General features: G+C 38.7%; 1 protein-coding gene across 5 annotated transcripts in view; it reads right to left on the bottom strand.

Annotated features, from left to right (window-relative positions):
* Positions 1-20,153: 20,153 nt before the first annotated feature.
* The window catches only part of wwp2 (WW domain containing E3 ubiquitin protein ligase 2), a 77,391-nt gene continuing 72,971 nt past the window's right edge, over positions 20,154-24,573 (bottom strand). For all 5 annotated transcript variants that reach the window (XM_040132816.1, XM_040132820.1, XM_040132817.1 and 2 more), the window contains 7 exons: positions 23,553-23,686; positions 23,069-23,209; positions 22,801-22,921; positions 22,324-22,428; positions 22,064-22,160; positions 21,403-21,475; positions 20,154-20,494 (listed from right to left, as the gene is read on the bottom strand). In XM_040132816.1, coding sequence (XP_039988750.1) covers positions 20,395-20,494; positions 21,403-21,475; positions 22,064-22,160; positions 22,324-22,428; positions 22,801-22,921; positions 23,069-23,209; positions 23,553-23,686 — 771 coding nt within the window. In that variant the 3' untranslated portion in view covers positions 20,154-20,394. The remainder of the gene's footprint in view (positions 20,495-21,402; positions 21,476-22,063; positions 22,161-22,323; positions 22,429-22,800; positions 22,922-23,068; positions 23,210-23,552; positions 23,687-24,573) is intronic.

Genomic DNA, 24,573 nt, shown 5'->3' with positions numbered 1-24,573 from the left:
TGTTCACTCGAAACCGACTGAGAGCTCAACTGAACTGAGAAATGAACGGGTCTTTTCAGGAAGTAATTCAGTTCTCTTCATTAACCATTTAGGTTTTGAATACTTAGTTAGTTTTTCCAAGTAATGTCTGTTTGGAAATTTGGAAACAACATTAAAACCAGTTACCTATTTTAATGTTCTGGCTGACTGTTGTATGTAACTGTCAGTAGTATCAGACATTAATTGAACTGATATTTTCTGTTCAGCATAATTGTGTAATTGTTTCATGTAGATTGGTTGTAGTTCATAATAAATATAAATACTGTATGATACCATTCCTTCTCTTTGTTAATTTGCAGAAACCACACCAATTCACAGATACTGATCTGAAATAATTTTCATTCAGAGTGGCTTGCATCATATGTGTGTAGTAAAGCACCATTTGAGGTGAAGATGTCCATCTTCTTCTCCAGTTCTTAATGGCCTACCTTACTGAAGCCTTTCTGTCAGCTCAAACTAGTCTGGCCATTCTCCTCCAACCTCTCTCATCAACAAGGCATTTCTGTCCACAGAACTGCTGCTCACTGGGTGTTTGTTGCTTTTCACACCATTCTGAATAAACTCTAGAGACTGTGTGTGTGAAAATCCCAGGAGATCAGCAGTTTCAGAAATACTCTTATTGTAAACGTCTTACTTTAAGTGATGGAGTTCTACAAGAACACGCTATTTTCTGCTAATGTTGGAACAGTTTTGGCTATTTCACATGAGAAATTTATGCATTTTGTGTTTTTATCTTTGCTCTTTCCACAGGTCTGAAGTGCATGGAACAAAAAGGTGATGGCACATGTCCATGCACCCATCACGATTTAGCAACATTTTAATGAAATTTGATGACAGCTGTGGAATTTTGCTATCGTTTTTGAACAGATAGATAAATATTTTCATTTCCTCTGACAATGGTGGGAGATCTAAAAATATCAGAAAACAGAAAAAAAGCAGTACCTAGTTAACCACTAACGATGTTGTTAATCTTTGATTTTAAAACAATTTTATCGTAATGATATAATTGGAACGGGCATAGGGTTTCAACTGTAACCCTAACCCTAGCCCTAAACCTAACCGTAACCCCTGAACCGTAATATCTGATATATTAGAATCCTTGGTGTCTAGCTAAATGTAGCTAGTCCATGTTTGGTCTTGAGCTGACGACGAGAGAGGAAGGCTGTCCACCAACCCATTTGAAATAGAGGAAACATAGCAATGTGCAGGCACATGCAGTGCACCAATGAACAAGCTCCATTCTTACCATGTTCTCAGGTTCTGTGCTCTTGGCAATTGATAGACTTCTCCTGTTCATAGCGACCATTACAACATCCCTTCCTATTGCACTCTTAATGTAAGAGCACCCCCTTCCTATTTTTTTAATAATAGAGCAGTCAGGGCGGAGAAATTCATATGGCGTTCACTTTGGGGCACAGAATTAGAAGAATTAGAATCTTGTTCAGTTTTTTCCGCATGGTATGGCATTGTACAGAGGTAAGATTATGATGTTTATGTGTGGTCAGAAAGTGTGTATCTAAAATAAGCCCCTGATCGTTTGCGGATGTGCAGGTAATATGAGACAAAGAGTGCCATTAGGGCCCAAGCACCGACTGGTGCGAGGACCACGATGAAACTGTTATGTTTATTATTATTAGGGCCCGAGCACCGACTGGCTTGATAATGCTTTACTGTGAAAAAAATTGTGAGTTTTCATGGAACAGCATTGTCACAAAACCTGGTACACATATCAGAAGGAGCAGAAATTGATATCCGATATGGCTCTCAGGATTGAGTGTGGCAAAATGGCCCGACAGCGCCCCCTACAATATTTCAACAAAGTAGCTCTTGCGGTATGTTTCACCTACATAAGAAATTTGGTAGCAACATGTAACATCCCAAGACTTACAAAAAAGCCTCTTGGCGTCATACCATAAACCCAGCAGAAAGTCAGCCATTTTGAATTTACTGTGCAATTTTGGTGCAGTTTTTGCTTCATTTACAGGCACTATACTTTAACAAACTCCTCCAAGACAATTGATCACATCGACCTCATATTTGGACAGTGCAATCTTAAGACCTTTGCAATGATAAATTGAGAAGCGTTTGAGTTTTCGTTGAACAGCGTGTCCGTGGCAGCATGGCAAATTGCGATGTTTCGCCATGAAAGAGGAAGTTGTTGTAACTCAAACGGAAATTGTCCAGACGACCCCAAACTTCACATGTTTAATAAGATGGGTTGACCAGATCCACCTCAAATGTGGCCAGATAAGCCTTAAGACCTTGATGATGCTTTATTGTGAAGATTGTGAGTTTTCATTGAATGGCATTTCCATGGCAGTGCAGTGAATTTCGATGTTTTGACATGAAAACAGAAATTGTTGTAACTTGAATCCACATCATCAGATCTTTCCCAAATTGCAGATGTTTGATAAGAGTCCTGGCCAGAAGATATCTACAGGCCAATATTGAATCACAGTAATAATGCCAATTTTTGGCAACAGGAACTAAGCCTTATCTGACAATCATCATTATATTTACAAGAAAGTTTGCTTATCTTGTCTGCACTTGATAGAAAATAACATAATGCAGTTTGGTGCATGTTCTCTAGTGCCACATTCTGGACACACTAAAGTGATACAAAATTTGCAAAATGTTATGTCATCCACCATGCAGGAAATAGCATCTTACTGGTTCACGCAGTTTCCAGTTGTTACGAAAGTGCACAGCTGCATCAACCGGCGTAAACCAAATAAATTTCAGCTTCACAGTTTACAGACCCCTTCAGAAGAAATTATAATGGGCCATAAATAAGTTGATGTGCATTGAGCCAAAACTAGCTTACAGGACAGCTGGTACATTCTCTCCCCCATACTGACAGTGTGAGACCCAGATGTGAGACATTAGACACAGCACCAAGGCCCAATCAGGCTGCAACAATGGCAACTCACTAGAGGTAACAAACACGCCAATCTGCAGTTGTGTTAAAGCCTACTCTATTTGTTATAGTGTACTGCATTCCTGGCCCGTACTCTTAATTTCTGTTTGAATTCTCTGAGTTTTTATCAAGTTTAGTCCTTAGTACAGATAAAGTAATTATGGTAGGTGATATTAATATTAATGTGGACATCCATAATGATAGCGTTAGCACTTCATCTATCTTACTATTAGACTCAATTGGCTTCACTCAGAGTGTAAATAACCACACCCTCGACCTTGTTATGACTTACGGAATCAAAATTGAACATCTAATAGTCCTTCCAAAGAATCCTCTTTTATTGGACCATTATTTAATAACTTCTGAATTCCTATTACTGGACTACACACCATTAGACTAAAATGTCTTTACTAGATATCTATCTGATAGTGCTATAGCTAAATTTAACTAAGTGATTCCATCAGTACTTAATTCACTGCCATGTTACAATATAACAGAGGACTCCTATGCGAACTTTAGCCCCTCCCAAATTGATCTTCTTGTTGATAGCGCTGCAGGCTCAATGTGACAATCAGCTGTATTGCCCCTCTAAATAAGAAGGTAATAAAATAATAAAAGGTTAGCTCCATGGTTTAACTCCCAAAACAGCATATTAAAGCAAACTATGCAAATACTTTGAAATATGGCGTTCCAACAAACTGGAAGAATCCCACTTATCCTGGCATAATAGTCTTAAAACATATAGGAAAGCCCTCTGTATTGCCAGAGCAGCCTGTTACTCATCTCTAATAAAAGGGAAAAAAAACAAGCCTCGGTTTCTTTTCAGCACTGTAGCCAGGCTGACAGAGTCATAGCTCTATTGATCCATGTATTCCTATAGCTCTCAGTAGTAACTTCATGAGCTTCTTTAATGATAAAATTCTAACTATTAGAGACAAATTTCATCCCCGCCTGCCCTCAATTGACACAGATTTTTCCTCAAATACAGGAACCTTATAAACAGCTGTAAAACCTGATATATACTTAGACTTTTTCTCCCAATGACCTTCGCCAAATAACTTACGATTTCTTCATCTAAACCATCTATCTGTCTCTTAGACCCCATCCCAACTAGGCTTAAGGACTCAATATGTATTTATTAACTGGCTGTGTACCACAGTCCTTTAAATAAGCAATAATTAAACCTCTTCTTAAAAAGCCTACTCTTGATCCAGATGTTTTAGCCAACTATAGACCCATATCTAACCTTCCCTTTCTCTCTAAGATCCTTGAGAAAGCTGTCGGTGACCAGTTGTGTGACTTTCTACATAATAATAGTTTATTTGAGGATTTTCAGTCAGGATTTAGAGTGCATCATAGCACAGAGACAGCACTGGTGAAAGTTACAAACGATCTTCTAATTGCAGACAAAGGACTTGTCTTTGTACTTGTCTTGTTAGATCTTAGTGCTGCATTTGATACCATTGACCATCATATCCTATTACAGAGACTGGAACATTTAATTCACATTAAAGGAATGCTCTAAGCTGGTTTAAGTCCTATTTATCAGATTGATTTTAGTTTGTGCATGTTAACGATAAATCCTCCAAATACTCAAAAGATAGTCACAGAGTTCCACAAGGTTCTGTGCTTGGACCAGTTCTATTCACCTTATATATGCTTCCTTTTGGCAATATTATTAGGAAACAGTCCATAAATGTCCATTATGTGTCTATGGTATTGCACTTGTCAATGAAAGCAATCAGTTCGCCAAACTTCAAACATGCCTTGAAGGCATGGAACGACCAGCAAATTTCTGCTATTAAACTCAGACAAAACTAAAGTTATTGTACTTGGTCCCCAACACCTCACATACACATTATCTAATGATATAGTTTAGTTAGATGACATTGCCCTGGCCTCTAGCACCACAGTAAGATATTCCTGAGTTCTCTTTGATCACACATAAAACAAAATTCAAGGACTGCCTTTTTCCATCTACCTAACATTGCAAAAGTCAGGCACATCCTGTCACAATGGGATGTCTACAGTCCATGCTTTTGTTATTTCTGGGATGAATTATTGTAATTCCTCATTATTAGGGTACAGGTTAGTCCTGAACAAGTCTCTAAAGACTCTCCAGTTGATCCAGAATGCTGTGCCGCAAGTACTGACAGGAACTAGGGAATGAGATCACATTTCTCCTGTGTTAGCTTCTCTGCTTTGGCTCCCTGTAATATTCAGAATAGAATTTAAGATCCTCCTCCTCAACTACAGAGCCCTTAATGGTCAGGCACCATCATATCTGAAAGAGCTCATAGTACCCTATTACCCCAGTAGAACACTGCGCTCCCAGAACTCAGGCTTGCCTGTGGTTCCTAGAGCCTCCAAAAGTAGAATAGGAGACAGAGCCTTCAGTTATCAGGCTCCTCTACTGGGGAACCATCTTACAGTTTGGGTCTGGGAGGTAGACACCCTCTACACATTTAAGAGTAGGCTTAAAACCTTCCTTTCTGATAAAGCTTACAGTTAGGGCTGGCTCAGGTTTGTCTTGAACCATCCCCTGGTTATGCTGCTATAGGCCTAGACTCCCGAGGGACTTCCCATAATGCACTGAGCTCTTCTCTCCTCCTCTCCCTCTCCATCCATACGCATTCATATCCCATTAAAGCTCATTACTAATTTGACTTCTTCTCTCTCCCGTAGTTTTGTGCTTTCTCGACTCTCTCGTCTCTCCTCCTGTCACTGACCTGCTCTACATGAAAACTGCCCTGAAATAACTTCTGTTATGATTTGGTGCTATATGTATAAAATTAAATGAATTGAATTACAGTAATGTCAGGTTGATAAGACATATCAATATAGAGACACTGAAAAGCTTGTAGCCTGTAGTAAAAAGTCCTAAACTTTTTTTTATGACAGGTCTAACTGTTTAAAATGTCCCCTTTTTAAACCAAAATTAGTGTGTATATGCAAGTTTTTTTGAACATGGGTTCAAAAAAGACTGCTTTCCCATTGGCAATAGACGAGTTTGCTTTTCTGTTTTTTTTGGGGTTATTTTTGGTGTGTTATGTTTGACTTCATGAATGCACCAGAAAACAGAGTTTGTAGACAGTAGCAAGCAGCATGGCGCCCGTGACTATGTTACAGTGTTACTTTTTTATAACTTTTATTTCAGTCTCTTCGAACTCAACGCATGTGGTGTTGCATACGAATAACAAAATTCCCATTGAATGTTGTTCCCACTGAATGTTAAAAATAATAAATGTTCCTGGCTGTAGATATTACTGGGTGTTAGTGGGTTTTTTGTGCAAGGGGCTTTAGACACTGATCTAGTGGAGCTATTAATGCTGGAGCATTAACTGCCAATGCTAAATAAACATTTCCTGTTGCTGCTCCTCCACCTAAAAAGCATTTCATTGTCAAAACATCCGACAGCTATTATTGTGTATTATTGTGTTTGTCATTAGCGCTGCTATTGTTTGGGAAGAGAAAATATCCCTATTAAACAACACATGAATATTTTGGGCACCTTTTGTAGGTGTATCAGTCTTAATGATGACAGAGAGGCACTTAAGGAGAGGAAACAGAAACAGTGAGGTTGTTTTATAGTTTTATGGAGCTAGTTGCACTGTGTGCAGCAGGAGATCAGATGTCAGTCAGCACAGTGACCCCAGCCATATGAAAAGCCAGTAGCTATTTTATGCCTTGAATGCTTAATCCCATCCTTCACAAAAATACATCCATTCAGTTACAACTTGTCAATAAAATGTCTTTCTGGTGACTATACTGCCATGAGTGACTTTGGTTTTATCCCACATCAGTAAAACCCAGCAACATAATGTGTTTGACGTCACCTTAGACTACTACAGTGAATGAGTTGAACGAACACAGAGTGGGTGGGGGACGGGCCTTACAACCCGATGAGCGCACTTTTAAAAAGCATCCCCAGTGGAGGTGTGGCAGTGGAGAGATGGTTCTGCATGAATAAAAAATGAGTGACCCACAATATGGTTCTATGTGAGGTGGCAAGTGGGGTGTCCAGTCCTCAACCATAGATCGCCATGGCCACCCAAGGCCACCCCCTGGCTCCGTCACTGTGTAAGAGATCAGGAACAAAATCCACAGTCCTCGTTTTGTGAAAAAATGTATTCAAAAGTTTCTTGGAAGCTATGCGTTTCAGCATCCTAAGTTAGTCAAATCAAATTGGTATCTTCCAAAGTTGCACTTATTTTAGTTTGAGATTCTCTCTTTGTGTTTCTCTAAAGGTTATTAAGGTTTTCACAAAAAAAAATAAACTTTAGAAAACCTTCAGGGAACATTCTAGAGACAATCTCTAAAGATTATATCTATAAAACTGATGGAGTTAGAATTTTATGATTGACAACATTACACCCTCAGAAATATATCATAAGCAGCTGGTGATTAGAGGGGGGATGAAGAGGGATGTCATCCCCTTTGTTAGCAAAATGAGTAAAATGCATCCCCCGTCCTAACCTGCCATCCCCCACCTGACAGCATAAAATTTAAAGGTGTATTTACTCGTTACTTTAATACACAGTTATAAAAAGACAGTTGTAATAGGGAGAAAAGGAAGATACTGGATAAAATGGGATTGTAGAATTAGAAATATCACATGTATGGTGTGGGAGTGGGGGGTCATCTCATCTCCTGGGCCATCTCTCCTGTTAAAAAAATAACAAATCACCTACTGATAATAAGTGTGTATTACGCAATCCATTACATACTGTTATTTACATCATTAAAAAAATCAACTGTTATTTATATATATTATTATTTTTGTAATTGTCATCTGTTCTTGCCCATTTTCTGTATAGCTGTGACATGTAAATGTGTGATTCATTTTGTCTGTTTTCACAGTTTCAGTGTGCAAACTATGTACAAGATGTCTAACACTTTAGGGCTCGAAATTTCGCAGAGCATGCAAAACAAAAACAACTGTATCAAGTGAAATAATGCAGTTTGCGTTTATCACAGCAGTATTGTACATTGTACATTTCTCATAATCACTGCAATAGCTTAAAATATTCATTATTATATACATTGAAACAAAAATCAATGTTAATTCATGAACAGTATTATGTTTTAAGTAGAGCAAACTGTTACTGGCTGTCAAATGCATACAGAACTCTTTCTAGTCCATGGAAACCCCAGTGTTTGGCTGCTGATATGGTGGAATTATACTAATAGGTGATCATTAAAAATTCATAGTCTCATAAAAAAATTTACTCCCAATAATTTTCTAGTTTAAGTTACATCCTTGCCAGCATTGACCAATGGCAAAGTTAATGTTTCCTTAATGATCTTATATGAGCAACCTAATGTAACTAATGTCTAAATTAAAATTGTGTTTTTGAAAATGTGGAATTTACATATGTGTCTGATATCCTAAACAGTAAAGCTGATGTCATGTCTTGGTTTTAGGAACAGAAACCCTAAATAACATTTAACTATTGTCTTTTTTCTTTTTAATTCAACACTACAGTCCTGGTTGAAAGGTTGAAATCAGAATATTTCATAAAATGTAATATGTTACCAAACACCAACAAATAAAAATGCTTTAATGTAGTATATAATACAGACATAAAATGTAGGCTTGCTAAAATTATTGGTGATTAATGAGTTTAAATTAGTTCCTCAAACAAAATAAAAAGACAAGACAAGAAGCTGCCTGAGAGCATCAGAAAGGCTATTATCAAAAATTAAATCCCTGTTTCAACAGTTCGTAATGTTATCAAGAAGTTCGACATTCATAAAATTGTTAAGACACTTCCAGGACATGGCACTAAGAAGAAACTCAATGAGAGAAGTCTGTGAAAGTTGATGTGGATTGTGGAAAAAACACCACACAAGATAGCTATAGAGCTTCAGGCTAACCTGGAGCAATCTGGAGTGATGGTTTCAGCCTGTACCATATGCCGCACACTAAACCAAGACGGGCCACATGGGCAAAACCCAGGGGGGACCACTATTTAAAGAAAGGCACAAAAAGGCAAGACTAATGTTTGCAAAAACCTTCATAGATAAGCCACAGTCTTTCTGGGATAATGTTCTGTGGACAGATGAAACCAGAGTAGAGTTCTTTGGGAATGCAGTGCATCAATTTGTTTATAGGTGATGAAATGAAGCCCATAAGGAAAAGAACACCCTACCTACAGTAAAACATGGTGGAGGTTCTATCATGCTGTGGGGCTGCTTTGCTGTCTCTGGTACTAGAGGCACTGAATGTATCAAAAATACATTAGAGCGAAATGTGTTATCCAGTGCCAGAAAACTAGGTTTGAGGTGAAGGTCTTGGGTTTTTCAGCAGGATAAAAACCCACAGCACACATCCAGCAGCACAAAAGAATGGTTGAAAAGGAAAAGATACTCAACTTTGAATTGTTTTTCAGTGAACCTTCCCTCTAAGGGGACAAATGGACCAGAACCATGCCAGCAAAATGCCCCCACAGCATAGCAGAGTCACTGGATCCTCTCAGTGAAGGTGTCAAGCTTCACGTCTGTCTGTCCAAGTCTGTTCACTTCCTGCACTGACATTCTCAGTTACCTGGGGAAGAGTTGCTCTTCTCTTTCTCATAACATATTGCTCTAATGCACAAGCATCACAGTCATCAAATGTGCGCTGTTGAAAACCGTCTCCAACCCTATTTATTGATGTCTTTCCCATAGATCTAAATGCAGATATCACTTTAGTCACTGTTCCTATTGAAACACTAGCCAGTTGAGCAGTTTTTGTGACTGAGGCTTCTGCCATCAGTGCTTCAACAATGAATCCTCTTTCAAAGTCACTTCAGTCTTTTCCTCTTGCCATCCTGATACAAATTAGAAACTACTGGGTCTAGTGAGCCCTTTTAAACATGTCACAGAGCATGATTGGATGTTATTTCCTTAATTGTACCATGAAGCGCACCTATGTGGAAGCATCTGCATTCGTCATGTTTCTCCACTCATTTATTCAGGTTTTTCTTTTCATTTGTCACCCGTCTGTATGTGTAAAGAAACAGAATTTTAAAATAGCCTGCACTGGAATGGATCTCGGGATGTATAAAATTGTGTTGTCTGCAAAAAGTGTAAATAGAGGTGTAAATAAAAGAGAACCAACTTATACTGATAGTTCTGTTGACACACAGGACAGCTGTGGGAAACAAAACTCCCCTCTACTTCATTTCATATCTTTGTATCTCCACAACTAACCACTTCAATTGTGCTCCCCTTTCTTCGCTTTCACTACTTCAGACTACATAGTTTTCACCCAAGTTTATAAATGTTTGTCAGAGAATGATATGTACACCTAACTAAGGAGCCCCCAACACGTCATATTGGGAACTCTTTTTTTCTTACTAACTTTACGGTCCCTAATAACTACTTTTGTGTTACCTGACTTTAAGTTTTGCATTCATATAGAGGCTGAGCTGTTTTATGATATTATGTGGTAGACCAAAGATTGTGACTACAGCCGCACAATCTGTATTACTGCAGGTCGATAGTTACCTATCTACCTGACTACCATACCTAAGACTTAAGATTTACAGAGCAAGTTAACCAGCTCTCTGCACTGTGTTATTAGGCTATTGCTGAGGCTGATTGAGACAGGCTGTAGCTGTGATGATGACTATATGGGATGATGCCGTCACTCTGGTTATGGCTGTAGCCATGGTTATCCTCTGGCTGTTATGATTCACATTAGTTTATAGTGGGTGTAACACTGACTACATGCAGGGGTTGTCTGTGTGCAGTGAAATGACATGTTTGTGCTGAGTGAGCACTGAATTGAAGTGACTGTATGCCTGAACTCCTGCAGTGTAGCTTGGCTTAATAATTTACTGTATTTTCACCATTATTCCATTAAACTGAGATCACCTTTCCTAATCATTGTAATTATTCCTGTCAAATTTATTGCATTTGATCCATTATACATATTTGCCTATATTCTGATTTCAGTTATTAATTATGGTAACCCACTATTACTAGTAGTGCTAGTATTTGCAGCAGCCGGGGTATGGGCACTAATTGAGAGCGTGACTGCTGAAGCGGAGGAAGATGGGAATCTTCCAACTCTGCTAGGAGCCGTCGACGTCCCCACTGGACGAAGTTGCAGGGAAAGGGACGCCTGGCGGGGTCAAGTGGCTCTACGCCACCAAGACAGACAGTAGGTGAATAAAGGCGAGAAATTAATGGATGGCTAAGCTGATGAAGACAGTTGTCACACAGTTGAAGTGTATGGAAATTGATCTTTTTTAGAGGTCTGTATATTCAAAGTATGTTGAAAAGATGTCTTCTCTGATATGATATTGAGCTAAACAGGAAGGAGGATGAGGATGAAAGACAGGATGTGCAGAAAAAAAGGAAAGTAGTGCCTATCTTTTATAGTAGGTAGGCAGTACATTAAAAAGGGGTGATTGGCGAGAGTCCATGTTAATCTGTGTTTTGGGAATGTTTTATATGCTTAGGAATGGTGATTATTTTGAACATAAGTATACAGTACATAGTATAAGTATATGGACAGTGACACAATTTTCTTAATTTTGTCTCTGTACACCACCACAATGGATTTGAAACAATGCCATCAAGATGTTATTGAAGTGTTAACTTTCAGCTTTAAAGAACAGAAAGGCCAGATTAGCCTATCACAGAAAACATCTAATAAAGCTTGCCGAGTTCAGGAACAGGATTCTTTAAACAAATGAAACCAAGAGTAATTCTTACAAGAATGATGGAAAGATAATTCTGCTATCATCCACATTAGTTGTCTTCTCTGGTCTTCCAGGACTTTTGGTGTTGTTGAGCTCACCAGTGCATTCCTTCTTTTTGAGAATGTACCAAATTGTTGATTTGGCCTCTCCTAAAGTTTCTACCATCTGTCTGATAGGTTTGTTTTGTTTTTTCAGCCTAATGATGGCCTCCTTCATTTGCATCGACACCTCTTTGGACCGCCCATTGAGAGATCCCATGAACAGCTACCAAATGCAAATTCAACACTTGGAATCAGTTCCAGACCTTTTTGGATTTGTCATGAAATAATGAGGGAACAGGCCACACCTGGCCATGAAACTAATCAGTTCTCAATTGTCCAATTACTTTTGAGCCCCTGAAAATGAGAGTCTATGTATAAAAATGGCTGTAAGTCCTAAACGGTTAATGCAATATTTTTGTTAAACCCTCTTGAATTAAAGCTGAAAGTCTAGTCTTCAATCACATCTCGATGCTTTTGTTTAAGATCCATTGTCATGGTGTACAGATGCAAAATTCTAAAAATTGTGACACTGTACAAATACTTATGTACCTAAGGGTAGGTGTCATTGCTTGTTTATAATTTAGAGCTGAGTTCTCGTGTACCACCAAGTGGGATGCAGACTCCTGCAGTAGCCACACAAGCGTCACTGCAGGCAGTAACAGCACAGCCCCCAGTAAAGGCAGCGGCAACATTAGCACGAGAGCCCTAAGAAGTGACAGAGGCAGGTTTGCTGATTTGTTGGACTTTGGAACAATTTGCCCACTTGAGGACAATTTCCATTCATATTTGTGTCAGATAAGTCGCTAGGGTGTGAGATTTGTAAAGATCTTGGTTCATCAGAGATTTTAACGTCATGGTCCTATAAACATACAATTTCTGCTGAGTGGCAAAATTGCGAAGTTTCTCCATATGGAAACACAAAAGAAAAACAGATGAAATCGAAGGGAAAAAAGCTGCATGACTACAAAATATCACAAAGTCACAAATTAGCAGAGTTCGAAAACAAGCAAAAAATTCCATTAGATGTCAGCACAGCAGGAACTACTAACCACCAAGGAAAAGGTTTTAAGGATAGCATGCTACATTGCTAAAAACAAACACCCATACACTGACTAACCAGCCCTCATAGACTTGCAATGCCTTAATGGACTTTATATATGAAAAAGTCCTTCATAGTAGTGTTACATGCACAGACACTATGTATTTCATTTCAAAAGAAAAGAAACAAGCACTGATGGCAAGCATCAAGCGTATAAGACCCAAAGTGTCCATTCTGAGTGAAGTAAGCACAACACTTAATGAGTAGTCAAGATGTCTGGTTTAGTTGTATATATTAGAGCATCTATGGGGGTTTCAGACTCACTTAAATTATCATGGGTGTAACTGAATTGGAGCAGACAACAGCATATTCATTGCTTAAGTGCCTCATGCATTTTGCTCAGATGGTGTATCAGTGATGTTGGGTAAAAAGTCAGGGATTTTTAGGTAAAAGCCAAATATACAGATATAGTTGGCTGGCCCTGTTGGAATCACAGGTCAGGAGATTATGTAAAGGTGTGTGTAGAGACATTGAACTTTATTAGTTTTTTTTAGATAAGCTGTGTTGTCTGTATAATGAATCTCCTAAAAATCTCAAAGAGCTGGATTAAGCAGCACCCACACTTGGCACAGAATTGCATGAGATAGTGTTAAACATTAGATGGGTAACTTCTTCCCACAGAACTGTTAAAGCAGTCTGGAACATGTACAGTGCTTTGCACCAATACTTGTCATGTACTAGTAAAGATGCAACAAGGACCTCTGCTGAGAGGTGCATTTACGAAGGGCTCTCAGCAAAACTGGTCTCTGCAGATTTTAATAAAAAGCTAAGATATTTTCAGCAATGAAGGAGAGTCCTGGGCCACACTAGTCAAGTTGTCGAGAATGATAATTTTAAAGGGGTATTAAAAAAGAGACCAAACAAAAAATAATTTGCACCTGAGAAGGTCTTTGATGCATTGAATAGGATGCTCTCAAGGATGGTCCCAGAGGATGAACATGAACTTTTTGAAAAGTTAAATGTGCTTTCAGCCATGACCTGACCAGTGCTACTACTGCTCTATGGAGAGCTTGACGTAAGAGAACTCTATGACCTTTTTAAAATAAGTGACTCCAGTGTAAAGCAAGGAGCAAGGTGCAAAATCCAGATATGCCACCCAGAGAGGGACTGTTGAAATGAAGACAAGCAGCTGATGCTTTGGCTATAAGCATGTAGTGGAAAAATACAGTATCAGGTCGCTCTGTATTTTCCACCGCAAAGCACAGCATCATCTCTCCACTTTGCGTTCAAATAAAAGTAGAGAATGTATCTTTTCTAATGTTTATTGACACAGTTGGTCCACCATTAGAGTTGTGGAACCCAATTAAATAGTATCTGGGAATGGGTTATGACCTGGAGGCCAGCAGACCATCTAGCTTCTATAGAGAAACAAGTGACAAGTAAGACAAGTAAAATTGCTGCATTGTCAATAGCTTTGCAGTGTAGGGCTGAAATATGAAAGGAAGCTGAAATAAAGATGCTTTAAAAGATAATATGTTGGCCGGTTGGGCCAGCAACTTTAGCTTAACCTGAGCAAATGCAATGCAGACATAAGGCCCAGTCATGCCTCCAAGTATCACCTCTTTGCCTAGGTGAGGACAGGATTCAAGAATGCTTTAAAGGTGCACTAGGTCAGAGTGTGGAAAAATGTTCTGATATAAGTAGTAACTACAAGACAGACTAACTAGAGAAGACTTCCGGTAATGGTGGTGTGCTAGAAGGTCCACCACTGAACTTCATTAAAATCCTGTTATATACCTAATTTGTAACCACAAGAAGGCCAGTAACATCATTTCTTAAAGATTCCAATGTTGTCTGCACCAGGAAAATTGAATAAAGCTCGCACAAAGAGCGTGCAATCTAAAATATTAGACTTAAATTTGGCCAAGGACAGTGGGTAAGCTAAAGCTAACGTGACACCAGGTGTGACTGCTGAAAATGTCAAAGAAGAAGGAAGCTATCAAAGATCTGAAGGATGACCTTTCAAACAGATTTGATGGAGTTTTGGTTACAATTGAAGGATATAGAAATGTGTCTAAACACACAGGACAAAGTGGCTCTATTAACAGCAGTAAGAGCCGTATGTTTTTGCCCAAACTTGGCGGCAGGAGTGCACAAAAAGCAGAAGGAATTCAACTGTGTCAGACAGAAGCTCTGCAACAAGGGTAATAAAACACAGCATGCTCATCCCTGGCAGACTGCTGGTAACCTACAAGGACGGGACACAAACTTTCGGTACATTGACAGAAGCGGAGAGTATCATCATTTCGGCAAATTCATGAGGAGAATAGGAATGAACGAGTGTGGGGCTATGAAAACTACGACCTGACTCTTGTTTGATAACGAATAAATTAATTTCCACTTAACCAATATATGGTTACTGATGTGGGACTAGTAAGCGTTTTCCTTCTCTATCAGTACTATCTATCAGCAACAGGGCTCATGGGGCTAGCGGACTAGCAGCTAATGTCTTAGCATTACTCTATTCGTGGGCAAAGTAAACGTATTTGGGATCATTTAAATTCTGCTATGGGTGACACATAAACAAGTTAATCTTTTTATTTAGGGGGCTAAGACCTGTCAACTCAGTTTTGCTTGGGTTAGTAGAATCAACTGATTGATCAGGAATCGACCAGTATATGCCATAACATTAGCCTGTATCCCATAATGCTCTGCTCGAGCTTTGTTTACCTTCTGGGTCTAGACAATGGATGATTTATGTTCTTTATAGTTAATAAAAATGTGAATATCATTAGGTCTTTACACCTAAAACTTTGTGATGTTTTACTCACCTACTCAATTTGTTAGTTAGGTTTCTATTGTGTTATCAGTGGAGGGAGAATCTTACACTTAGGAAAGGTTAATCATTACAGCCTGACTACTCCTCACTCTGTTTCATTATTAGAGTGAACCGAGGGCGGGGGGGGGCTAAAGGGTTTTTATGGTTCATTTATTGAGAGATGTCATTTATTTCCTTTTTCTGGGGGTACATTATTGGCTACTAGTGTGAGAAATTCACGTATTAATAATTTTCTGAGATTAGGTTTGAAGCAAAGAATGGCTGCGGGACCTCTAATCTCTTTCCTTGAGGCACAAATTGACATACTGTATATTTTACAGTCAATACATCTGAAACTTCTGCAAACACCCTGTGGGAAGCTGTTAAAGCTTTTATTAGGGGGTAGATCATTAGTTTTACAAGTTATAAATCTTAAAAAGCTAAATAAAAATAAACAATGTCAAAATTTAAAATCTTGGAGATAAAACACTATCTAAATCCCTGTTCTAAACTTTCAAAAGTCAAACAATCTATCTTTGACCAAGGGGAAAAATCCGGGAAAATTCTGGCATGGTGCATAAAACAACTTAAAACCAAAAGAACTATCACAATCCTCATAAATCAAAATTATACTACTATCATAGGTTCACCTAAAATTAACAAGGCATTTAGAGAATATTATGAAAAACTGCATAGTCCCGAAAGAGATCGAGAATTATTACACCATAATCTATTTTTACGTAATCTTAATATCCCTAGTAGGTCAGAGGAAAGGAGGACTCTGGGGGAAAACGCGACCTTAGAAGACATCTCTGAGGAAATTAAAAGCATGAAATCTGAGAAAGAAATTTGAATCTAAATTAAAGACACCACTACTGGAAATGTGGACCACTTCTTTCTAAACCTGGAAAGTCAAAACAATAAATGTGAAAATCTGAGACCAATACGTCTTTTGAAGTTGGATTTGAAAATACTTAGCAAAATCCTAGCAAATGGGATTTGAGATTCTTCTACCAGTAATTATAAATGGAGACCAAAATGACCAAAACTCAAGAAGGGTCTTAAACATCTTACATGCCCAGAGAGAGGTACCAAATACAGCTTTCCTGCCATTAGATGCAGAGAAGCTTTTGACATGGTGGAAGGGGCATACCTGTTTGAACTGCTTGGTTGGCTTGGAGAAAATTTTTGTAAATGGGAGAAACTTTTATATAAAGAGCCATACGCATAAACAGTTACTAACAACAATCTATTCACACAAATTAAAATCAATAGAGGATTTAGATAGGGTTGCCCATTATCACCCTCTTATTTACATTTGCAATGGAGCATTTAGCAACAGCGGTAAGAAATTACACACTGTTTTCGGGCATACGTATACGTCAACTTGAACATCGCATAGCTCTGTATGCAGACGACGTGATCCCTTTTATTAAAGATTTGGGGTGAATCTGTTCCAGCTCTTATGGATCTCATTAACAGATTTGGCAATATCTCCGGTTACGAAATCAATAGCCATAGATCATCCATCTTGCTGTTTAATTGGGATGAGAGAGACAGCCATCCCAATAATGATGGTCACTTCAAAATAGTTAACAGTTTTACTTACTTAAGAATACAAATTATTATAAATTTAATTATTATAATAGATGTTATAACATCTATTTATGAGTCAGTTGATAGATGGCTATCGCTTCTAATATCCCGAATAGGTAGAATTAATATACCAAAAATAAATACTTTCCCCAAGCTATTATATCTTTTTCAGAGTATTCCCCTTGCCGCCTCCTCAAAACTTCTTTCCTAGACAAAAGAAACTATCAAATACCTTTATATGGAAAAATAGATGACTAAGACTTTGTTTGTCCCTGCTTTATTTACCTAATGACAAGGGAGGACCACATTGGCTAAACTTGTTGTGATATTACTGGGCAACTCAATCAGAACTATAAGGTTTTTTTACTAAACAGGAAATGCACCAGTATGGAAAGACCTTGGCTCTTGCTCTGTAAAGCTCCATCTGCTGGCATAGATACAGTGTATTCTGATAATCCTTAAAACCTTAAAAAAAAGGGGATTGAACCCCATAGTGAGAAACATGATTTTTGTATCGTATGAGGTACAAAAATACTTGAAGGAAACACCTGCTCTCCTTTGGTATATTCCAATTTGGGGTAATAATTATCTTGTGCCATGTAGGGCTTATGGGGGTTTTTAAACTATGGGTAATAAGACAAATGAATGACATTCTCGGTCATGAGGATAATATTAAAACATCTGAAGAACTTACAGTCAAGTACAATGTCCTTTGTAAACATTTTTTAATATTTACACCTCAGGATATCTAATCAAAAACAATCCATTGCCAACCTTACACGAACACACGTAAGTAACAGAATCTTAGCATCTTCTCTCTGTTCACTTATGTACTTGATGTTCAGATGGATGACAAATTAAAGGAAAAACCTGAATAAATGTGTGAAGAAACATGACGAATGCAGATGCACAGGTGCGCTTCATGGGTCAATTAAAGAATTAACATCCAATCATAGTCTGTGGCATGTTTAAAAAGGCTCACCAGACCCAGTAGTTTCTGATTTTGTATAAGGATGGCAGGAGGAAAAGACTGAAGTGACTTTGAAAGAGGATTCATTGGAGCACCATTGGCAGAAGCATCAGTCACAAAAACTGCTCAACTGGCTAGTGTTTCAATAGGCACAGTGACTAAAGTGATATCTGCATTTAGATCTATGGGAAAGACTCAGTAAATAGGGTCAGAAATGTGGTTGACAGCACACATTTTATGACCATGATGCTTGTGGATTTGTGTGATATGTAAGGAAAAACCACCAAGAGAACAGTACAGGCCTAAATGCTTGACCCCTACAGTGAGGGGATAACAGTCTGTTATGCTGTGGGAGGCATTTTTTTGGCATGGTTTGGGTCCACTTGTCCCATTAGAGGGAAGGGTCACTGCAAACCAAATCAAAAACATTTCTATCCTGATGGGAGTGGTCTCTTCCAGGATGACAATACCCCATCCATAGGGCATGAGTGGTCACTGAATCATTGATGTGTATGAAAACAATGTGAGTCATATGCTATGGCCTTCACAGTCACCAGATCTCAACCCAACTGAACACCTGTGGGGATTTTTGGACTGATGTGTTAGGCAGTGCTCTCCACCACCATCATCGTCAAAGAACCAGATGAAGGAATATCTTTTGGAAGAATGGTGTTCATCCCTTCAGTCGTGTTGCAGAAACCTGAAGAATCGATGCCAAGGTGCATTGGAGCTGTTCTGTTGGCATGTGGTGGCCCAACACCTTACTGAGACACTACGTCTCAACCACTACTGGATTGACTACCATAAAATTTGGTACACACATAATGGTCCCCTCAGGATGGATTGTAACCACTATGATACTTTGATTTTCATACAGCACCAAATTTAATTTGTCCAAGACTTTGGTTTGTGGTCAAATACCTGCAAAATTAATGAAGTTCCCATCAGCCTCAGTTGTACTTTATGTTAAGTGCTAGTTAGCCAATTTGAGAATGCTAACCCTCTAAACTAAGACGGTGAACATAATAAACACTGTATCTTCTAAACATTATGTTGGCATTGTCATTGTGAGCATGTTAGCATGCTGACGTTAGCATTTTGCTCAAGCAGCTTTAGAGCTGCTAGCATGTCTGTAGATTCTTAGCCTTGTTCAAATTTGGTTGGCATTTGTACCGAACACGTACTATTAAAACCAAGGGAACTCCTTTAGGTACCTAATTAAATAGTTTGTGAGAAGGTAATGCTTTTGGCTGTATCACAATGAAAACTTGGAAGTTTCCAGGTCTTGTGCTTTATCATTTGCTGTTTTGGTGGATTAACTAAACAAAACTCTTTAGTTTAAATGAAATAACTGTTCATACTGAATGACTTATTTGGGTTAATGTAAACCCTGATGTCACATCTGATGTCACATCAAGCTAATTCTTCTTCAAAAAAAAACATTAACAGCTCAAGATTGAAATCTCATTTATTTTAGTTATGTACAGAATAACTAAAATTGAATTTCACAATTAACAGGAAAATAAAAAATAAAATCATGTCTCATTTCTCTAGCCTTTTTAACAGAGGTGTCCCAGTTCATGGTAACAGCCCCCTGTCCCTCATATACAGACACACACATGCACTCAGTTCGTATCATACACTGCCTCTCTCTCTCTTTCTCTCTCATACTCTCTGTCTCTCTCTCTAACTCCCTCTTGTTACTTTAAAATGGTAAAAAAAATTATTTCTCTCTGGTAGATACTGTATGTTATACTGCATTTGCGGGTAGCTGTGCTGTAATCTTGAGTCGCTGCTGTTATTAAAACTATTCTGCTGTCTGGATTTGGTGCGTTTCTAAGCAGTGAGTTGAAATGTACGTGAGAGACTCTAGTCAAATATAATTCTCTGTATGTGCCATCCTGTCAAACACACAGACATACACACAATTTATATTCATATACACAATGGCAATAAGGTGAGCAACCACACACACACACACACACACACACACACACACACACACACACACACACACACACACACACACACACACACACACACACACACACACACACACACACACACACACACACACACATCTATGTTCTTGTGTCTCCATCTCTCAGCTCCAACTTTATCCCATGGTTCAATTCACAAACATGATTTTCCCCCAGGTGAGGGGCTATAGACAACAGGTGATTTCTCAGCCCTGTGATTAACAAATGCAAAATAATAATAACAAAAACTATCCCACTGAATTAAGGGTTCTCCTTCAGCCCTCTTGTGTCACATTCCTGCATCACTCCTGTCCAAATCCCTCCGTCTCCTCTATGGCGAACAGGAGTTTCTCTCGGAGTTGCTCCAGGCTTCTGTAGGGTGGCAGATCCAGACGATTGAAGCTGTGAGGAAGAGTCAAACAAGAGGAGACAGGCATGTCACTATTAGTCAGTCGTCTTTGGGATTGACAGAAGAATAACAACAGAACAGTCAGTGGTGTAAGCCATATTATCTAAAATCCGTTGTGGCTGCTGATAGTTAAGACATACTGGAGGTGAAATTCTGAAGTTACTGGCACCGGTGTCGGTTAAGCCACAGACCAATATGATTGGAATATTGTATTGTTCAGTATATTGGTTTGACATTAGCAATGTTGTCTGCCTTTAAGTAGTAAGTAGGCAACGTAAAAGCAGAGCAAATTTCATGGCTCTCAGTTATCTGAGTATTACTACTACAATAAAACATTGTGATCAGACTCTACACAAGCACAAGATTCACAATAAACAATGGAGCATGTAAGCATGAGTTACTGTTTGGAACTTAATCTCATCCATTTGATATCAGCTTCACTGTTTACACTCTCCTACACCCATATCAGAGCTGGATTAAGTTACTGCTAATGCACTATAATGATGAGTCAAGGTTGAAGGCTGAAATCAATAAAATTCTACAAAAATTCTCACACCAGTTACAGATATGTAGATTTTTTTGGTCAGTTCAAAGCTATCAGTGTAGAAAAAGAGGTTGACAGTCAAACATTAGTTTGATGAAGAAAGCTATGTTAAGTAACAGATTCACATTAATTGATTCATTTATGCACAAACAGATAAACAGGTTTACTAACTGAGCACTGAAATTCATGCTTGACTTTCGGGAATAGTATGTGTAACAAAATCTAAACATCAAAGTGAACTTGCTAGCTTTGTGGAGCTTTCAGTCCCATCTTACAGTCTTCCCGCTTGACTATTAAGTGGACATTTCAGCTTAGAACATTTTATTACACAATGTAACAGATGAGGTTGAAGCTTACCATGTGTGGCTTCTTGGAAGCCAAGTCTCCTTCCCCACCTTGTCTATGCAGAACTTCTGGGGACCGTTACTTCCTGCAGGGGTAAAAAAAAAAAAAAAAAAAAAAAAAAAGGTATATGTTGATGTTTCTTTTTTTTCTTTTTTTAAAACTAATTTTAACCATGAATTTAAATACCTTAATTCCTAATGATGTGCATTTCAACAGCACTTATTCCCTCAGTAAAACAGAGTCATACTCACCACTTTACTGCTTTTCTCTGTTTAACAGAAATACTGATTTCATCCACTATTAATCCCAGTTTTCCACTTTTGTTTTTCTGCCTGATATTAAGCTGCTGTTGATTAAACTCAACATTTCCTGTGGTATTTTCACATTAAGATCTTACCAATAATGGGAAGACTAGGATACATTAAATGTTAAAAATCTACTAAAAGTGTTGATAGCTTAACACTGATTGTAAAAACGGACAAGTGAAAGAACTTTAATTACTGGTGAATGAAAACAATACATCCATGAAAGAAAAGAAACAGAGAAGCAGACTGTGGGTATGACATGACTATGTTGTTGTACTTGTGTCAAATATCCTTATATCAGAAACTTTCTAAGGAAAATTACAGTTAATAGTTATGAATGTGGAGTGGTGTGAATCAGTGTTGTGTACCTATGAGCTCAGCAAAGCCTCCGACAGGCAACCGACAGGTTCCTGTCACAAACTGAAGCAGACGGATTCTCTTCTCATTGTCCATCTCTTTCACCACCTGCAGGAACATAACTAAATCAACCTCTGGACACAGTCCTATCAGTCCACACGTGTTCTCACATGGAACAGGTACTTCATCATAGCAGATGTGTGTTTAGATCAAGGCTTCTATATCTTCTAACATTGTGCTGTGTGTTCACTGTACCATATTGTGTCTGTACCTGCCAGAACCAGTGGATCTGCTTGCTGTTCTTGGTGTAATGTCTGTAGATGGTGTTCTTCTGCCAGTTGGCCATATCGATCTCCTGCATCCCACACAGCATCAGCTGCAACAAAACAGAGGAAAGACATTTAAAGTCCAGTGAATGCATCTGCACACCTTAATCCTTTATATTTTTATTAGTCTGACACATCAGCAGGTAAAGCACAACAGAGGACAGGACAGTGTTAACACACTGTCACCGCATGTCCCAGACAAATTTAATTCAATGTCTCTGTTAGGCTGAGTTTCTGCTGCAACACGGACTCCTTTAGATGAAAGCTCAGCTGCAGCAGGAGTCAAGAAGAAAAGAGCAATTCAATATTATTGAACTAATCTGTAATGAAAAGTTTAGTAATGTAATGAATAGTTTAATAATGAATTTTATTAACTAGATCACTACCCTGCTGCAGTCTGTCAGCCCCCCATTCCTCCTCACCTCTAGCTCCTTCTCATCAAAGTAGCGAAGCCACTCCAGGGGAACCACCTCGTTGAAGCCATCCAGGAAGGCTTTGGTCTGCTCCTCCACCCCGCGGGTGAACCTCCAGTCTGTCAGCAGGCTGAGGGAAGGATGAGTGGTTGATTTTTATGGATGCTCTCCATCTGTTTTTCCCTGAGATTTATTGTTGATGAAGTTGCATTTTTGCAAGTTTTATTCTTCTCTGTCCATTCATCTATCAAGGCTTTCACTGCTTTTGTTAACATACCTGATGTACTCTTCCTTGTTTTCCTCCGTGACCAGCTCATTCTCTCCGTCATCCTTTAGCTGGTGAGTGGAAACTTTCCCAAGGATCTCCATGTCTTGTGCAAAATACAGCTCCACACCACACTCCTCCAGGTTGTTCTCTCTGGACACACACAGGAACGCACACATTATAGTGCCAAACTTTACATATGCTCATTCTCAAGCACTGACCCCAAAGTGTATTTTTGAGGGCTTTCACTGACAGTTAACTGTTCCTGTTCAGTTATTTCTTTCAATTAAACACCAAATAGAGTTATTAAAAAAGTCTGAACAAGAAATGAGGCCTGTAAAAATGTCCTTACTGGTTATTTTCCTCCACCTTCTACCCTTGTGAGCATAAAACACACACACAGACACACATGCACGCACACGCACGCACACACACACACACGCACACACACACGCACACACACACATTGAGAGATCTGTTGTTATCCGCTACTTACTTGACCCACATGATGGAGTTATAGAACTCAGGGTCTATGGACTCCAGGTCTTTGAGCGTGGGTTTCTTGTCGAGCATTCGCTTGTAGAATGGCAATGTGAAGCCGGTGTCAATGAACTTTCCATGGTACAAAGCCTGCAGGGAGGATTTGTTGCATTAGAAACCACAATAAGGAATGTCACCTGTGGTTCACTGCCTAAATTCAGAAAGATAAACAGTTAGGTACATAAGTATTTGGTGACACAATTTTTTAAATTTTTGCCTCTGTACGCCACCACAATGGATTTGAAATAAAGAAATTACCATGACCTTTCAGCTTTAATTCAAGAGGGCTTAACAAAAACATTGCATTAACCATTTAGGAATTACAGCCATTTTTATACATACTCCCTAATTTTCAGAGGCTCAAAAGTAATTGGACAATTGACTGACAATCAGTTTCATGGCCAGGTGTGGCCTGTTCCTTCATTATTTCATTACAAATTAAGCAGATACAACGTCTGGAGTTGATTCCAAGTGTTACATTTGCACTTGATAGCTGTTGGAACTTTCAATAGGGAGAGGCCAGATCAAGAATTTGGTACATTCTTAAAAAGAAAGAATGCTCTGGTGAGCTCAGCAACACCAAAAGACCTGGAAGACCATGGAAGACAACTAATGTGGATGATCACAGAATTCTTTCCTCGGTGAAGAAAAACCTTTCACAAGATCCAGCCAGGTCAAGAAAACACTCCAGGAGGTAGGCGTAAGATTATCAAAGTCTACAATCTAGAGATGCGTTCATGAATTTAAAAACAGAGGGTTTACCACAAGGTGCAAACATCTGGTAACACTCAAGGATAGAAAGGCCAGATTAGACTTTGCCAGAAAACATCTAAAAAAACCTTCCCAGTACAGGAACAAGATTCTTTGGACATATGAAACCAAGATTAACTTGTACAAGAATGATGGGGAGAGAAGAGTATGGAGAAGGAAAGGAATGAATCAGGATCCAAAGAAAACCACATCATCTGTCAAACATG

This window comes from Xiphias gladius, chromosome 8 (assembly GCF_016859285.1).
Source record: "Xiphias gladius isolate SHS-SW01 ecotype Sanya breed wild chromosome 8, ASM1685928v1, whole genome shotgun sequence".
NCBI classification, from domain to species: Eukaryota; Metazoa; Chordata; class Actinopteri; order Istiophoriformes; family Xiphiidae; genus Xiphias; species Xiphias gladius.
The sequence above is the reverse complement of the archived record's forward strand: the minus strand, read 5'-3'. Positions and strand labels throughout refer to the sequence as shown.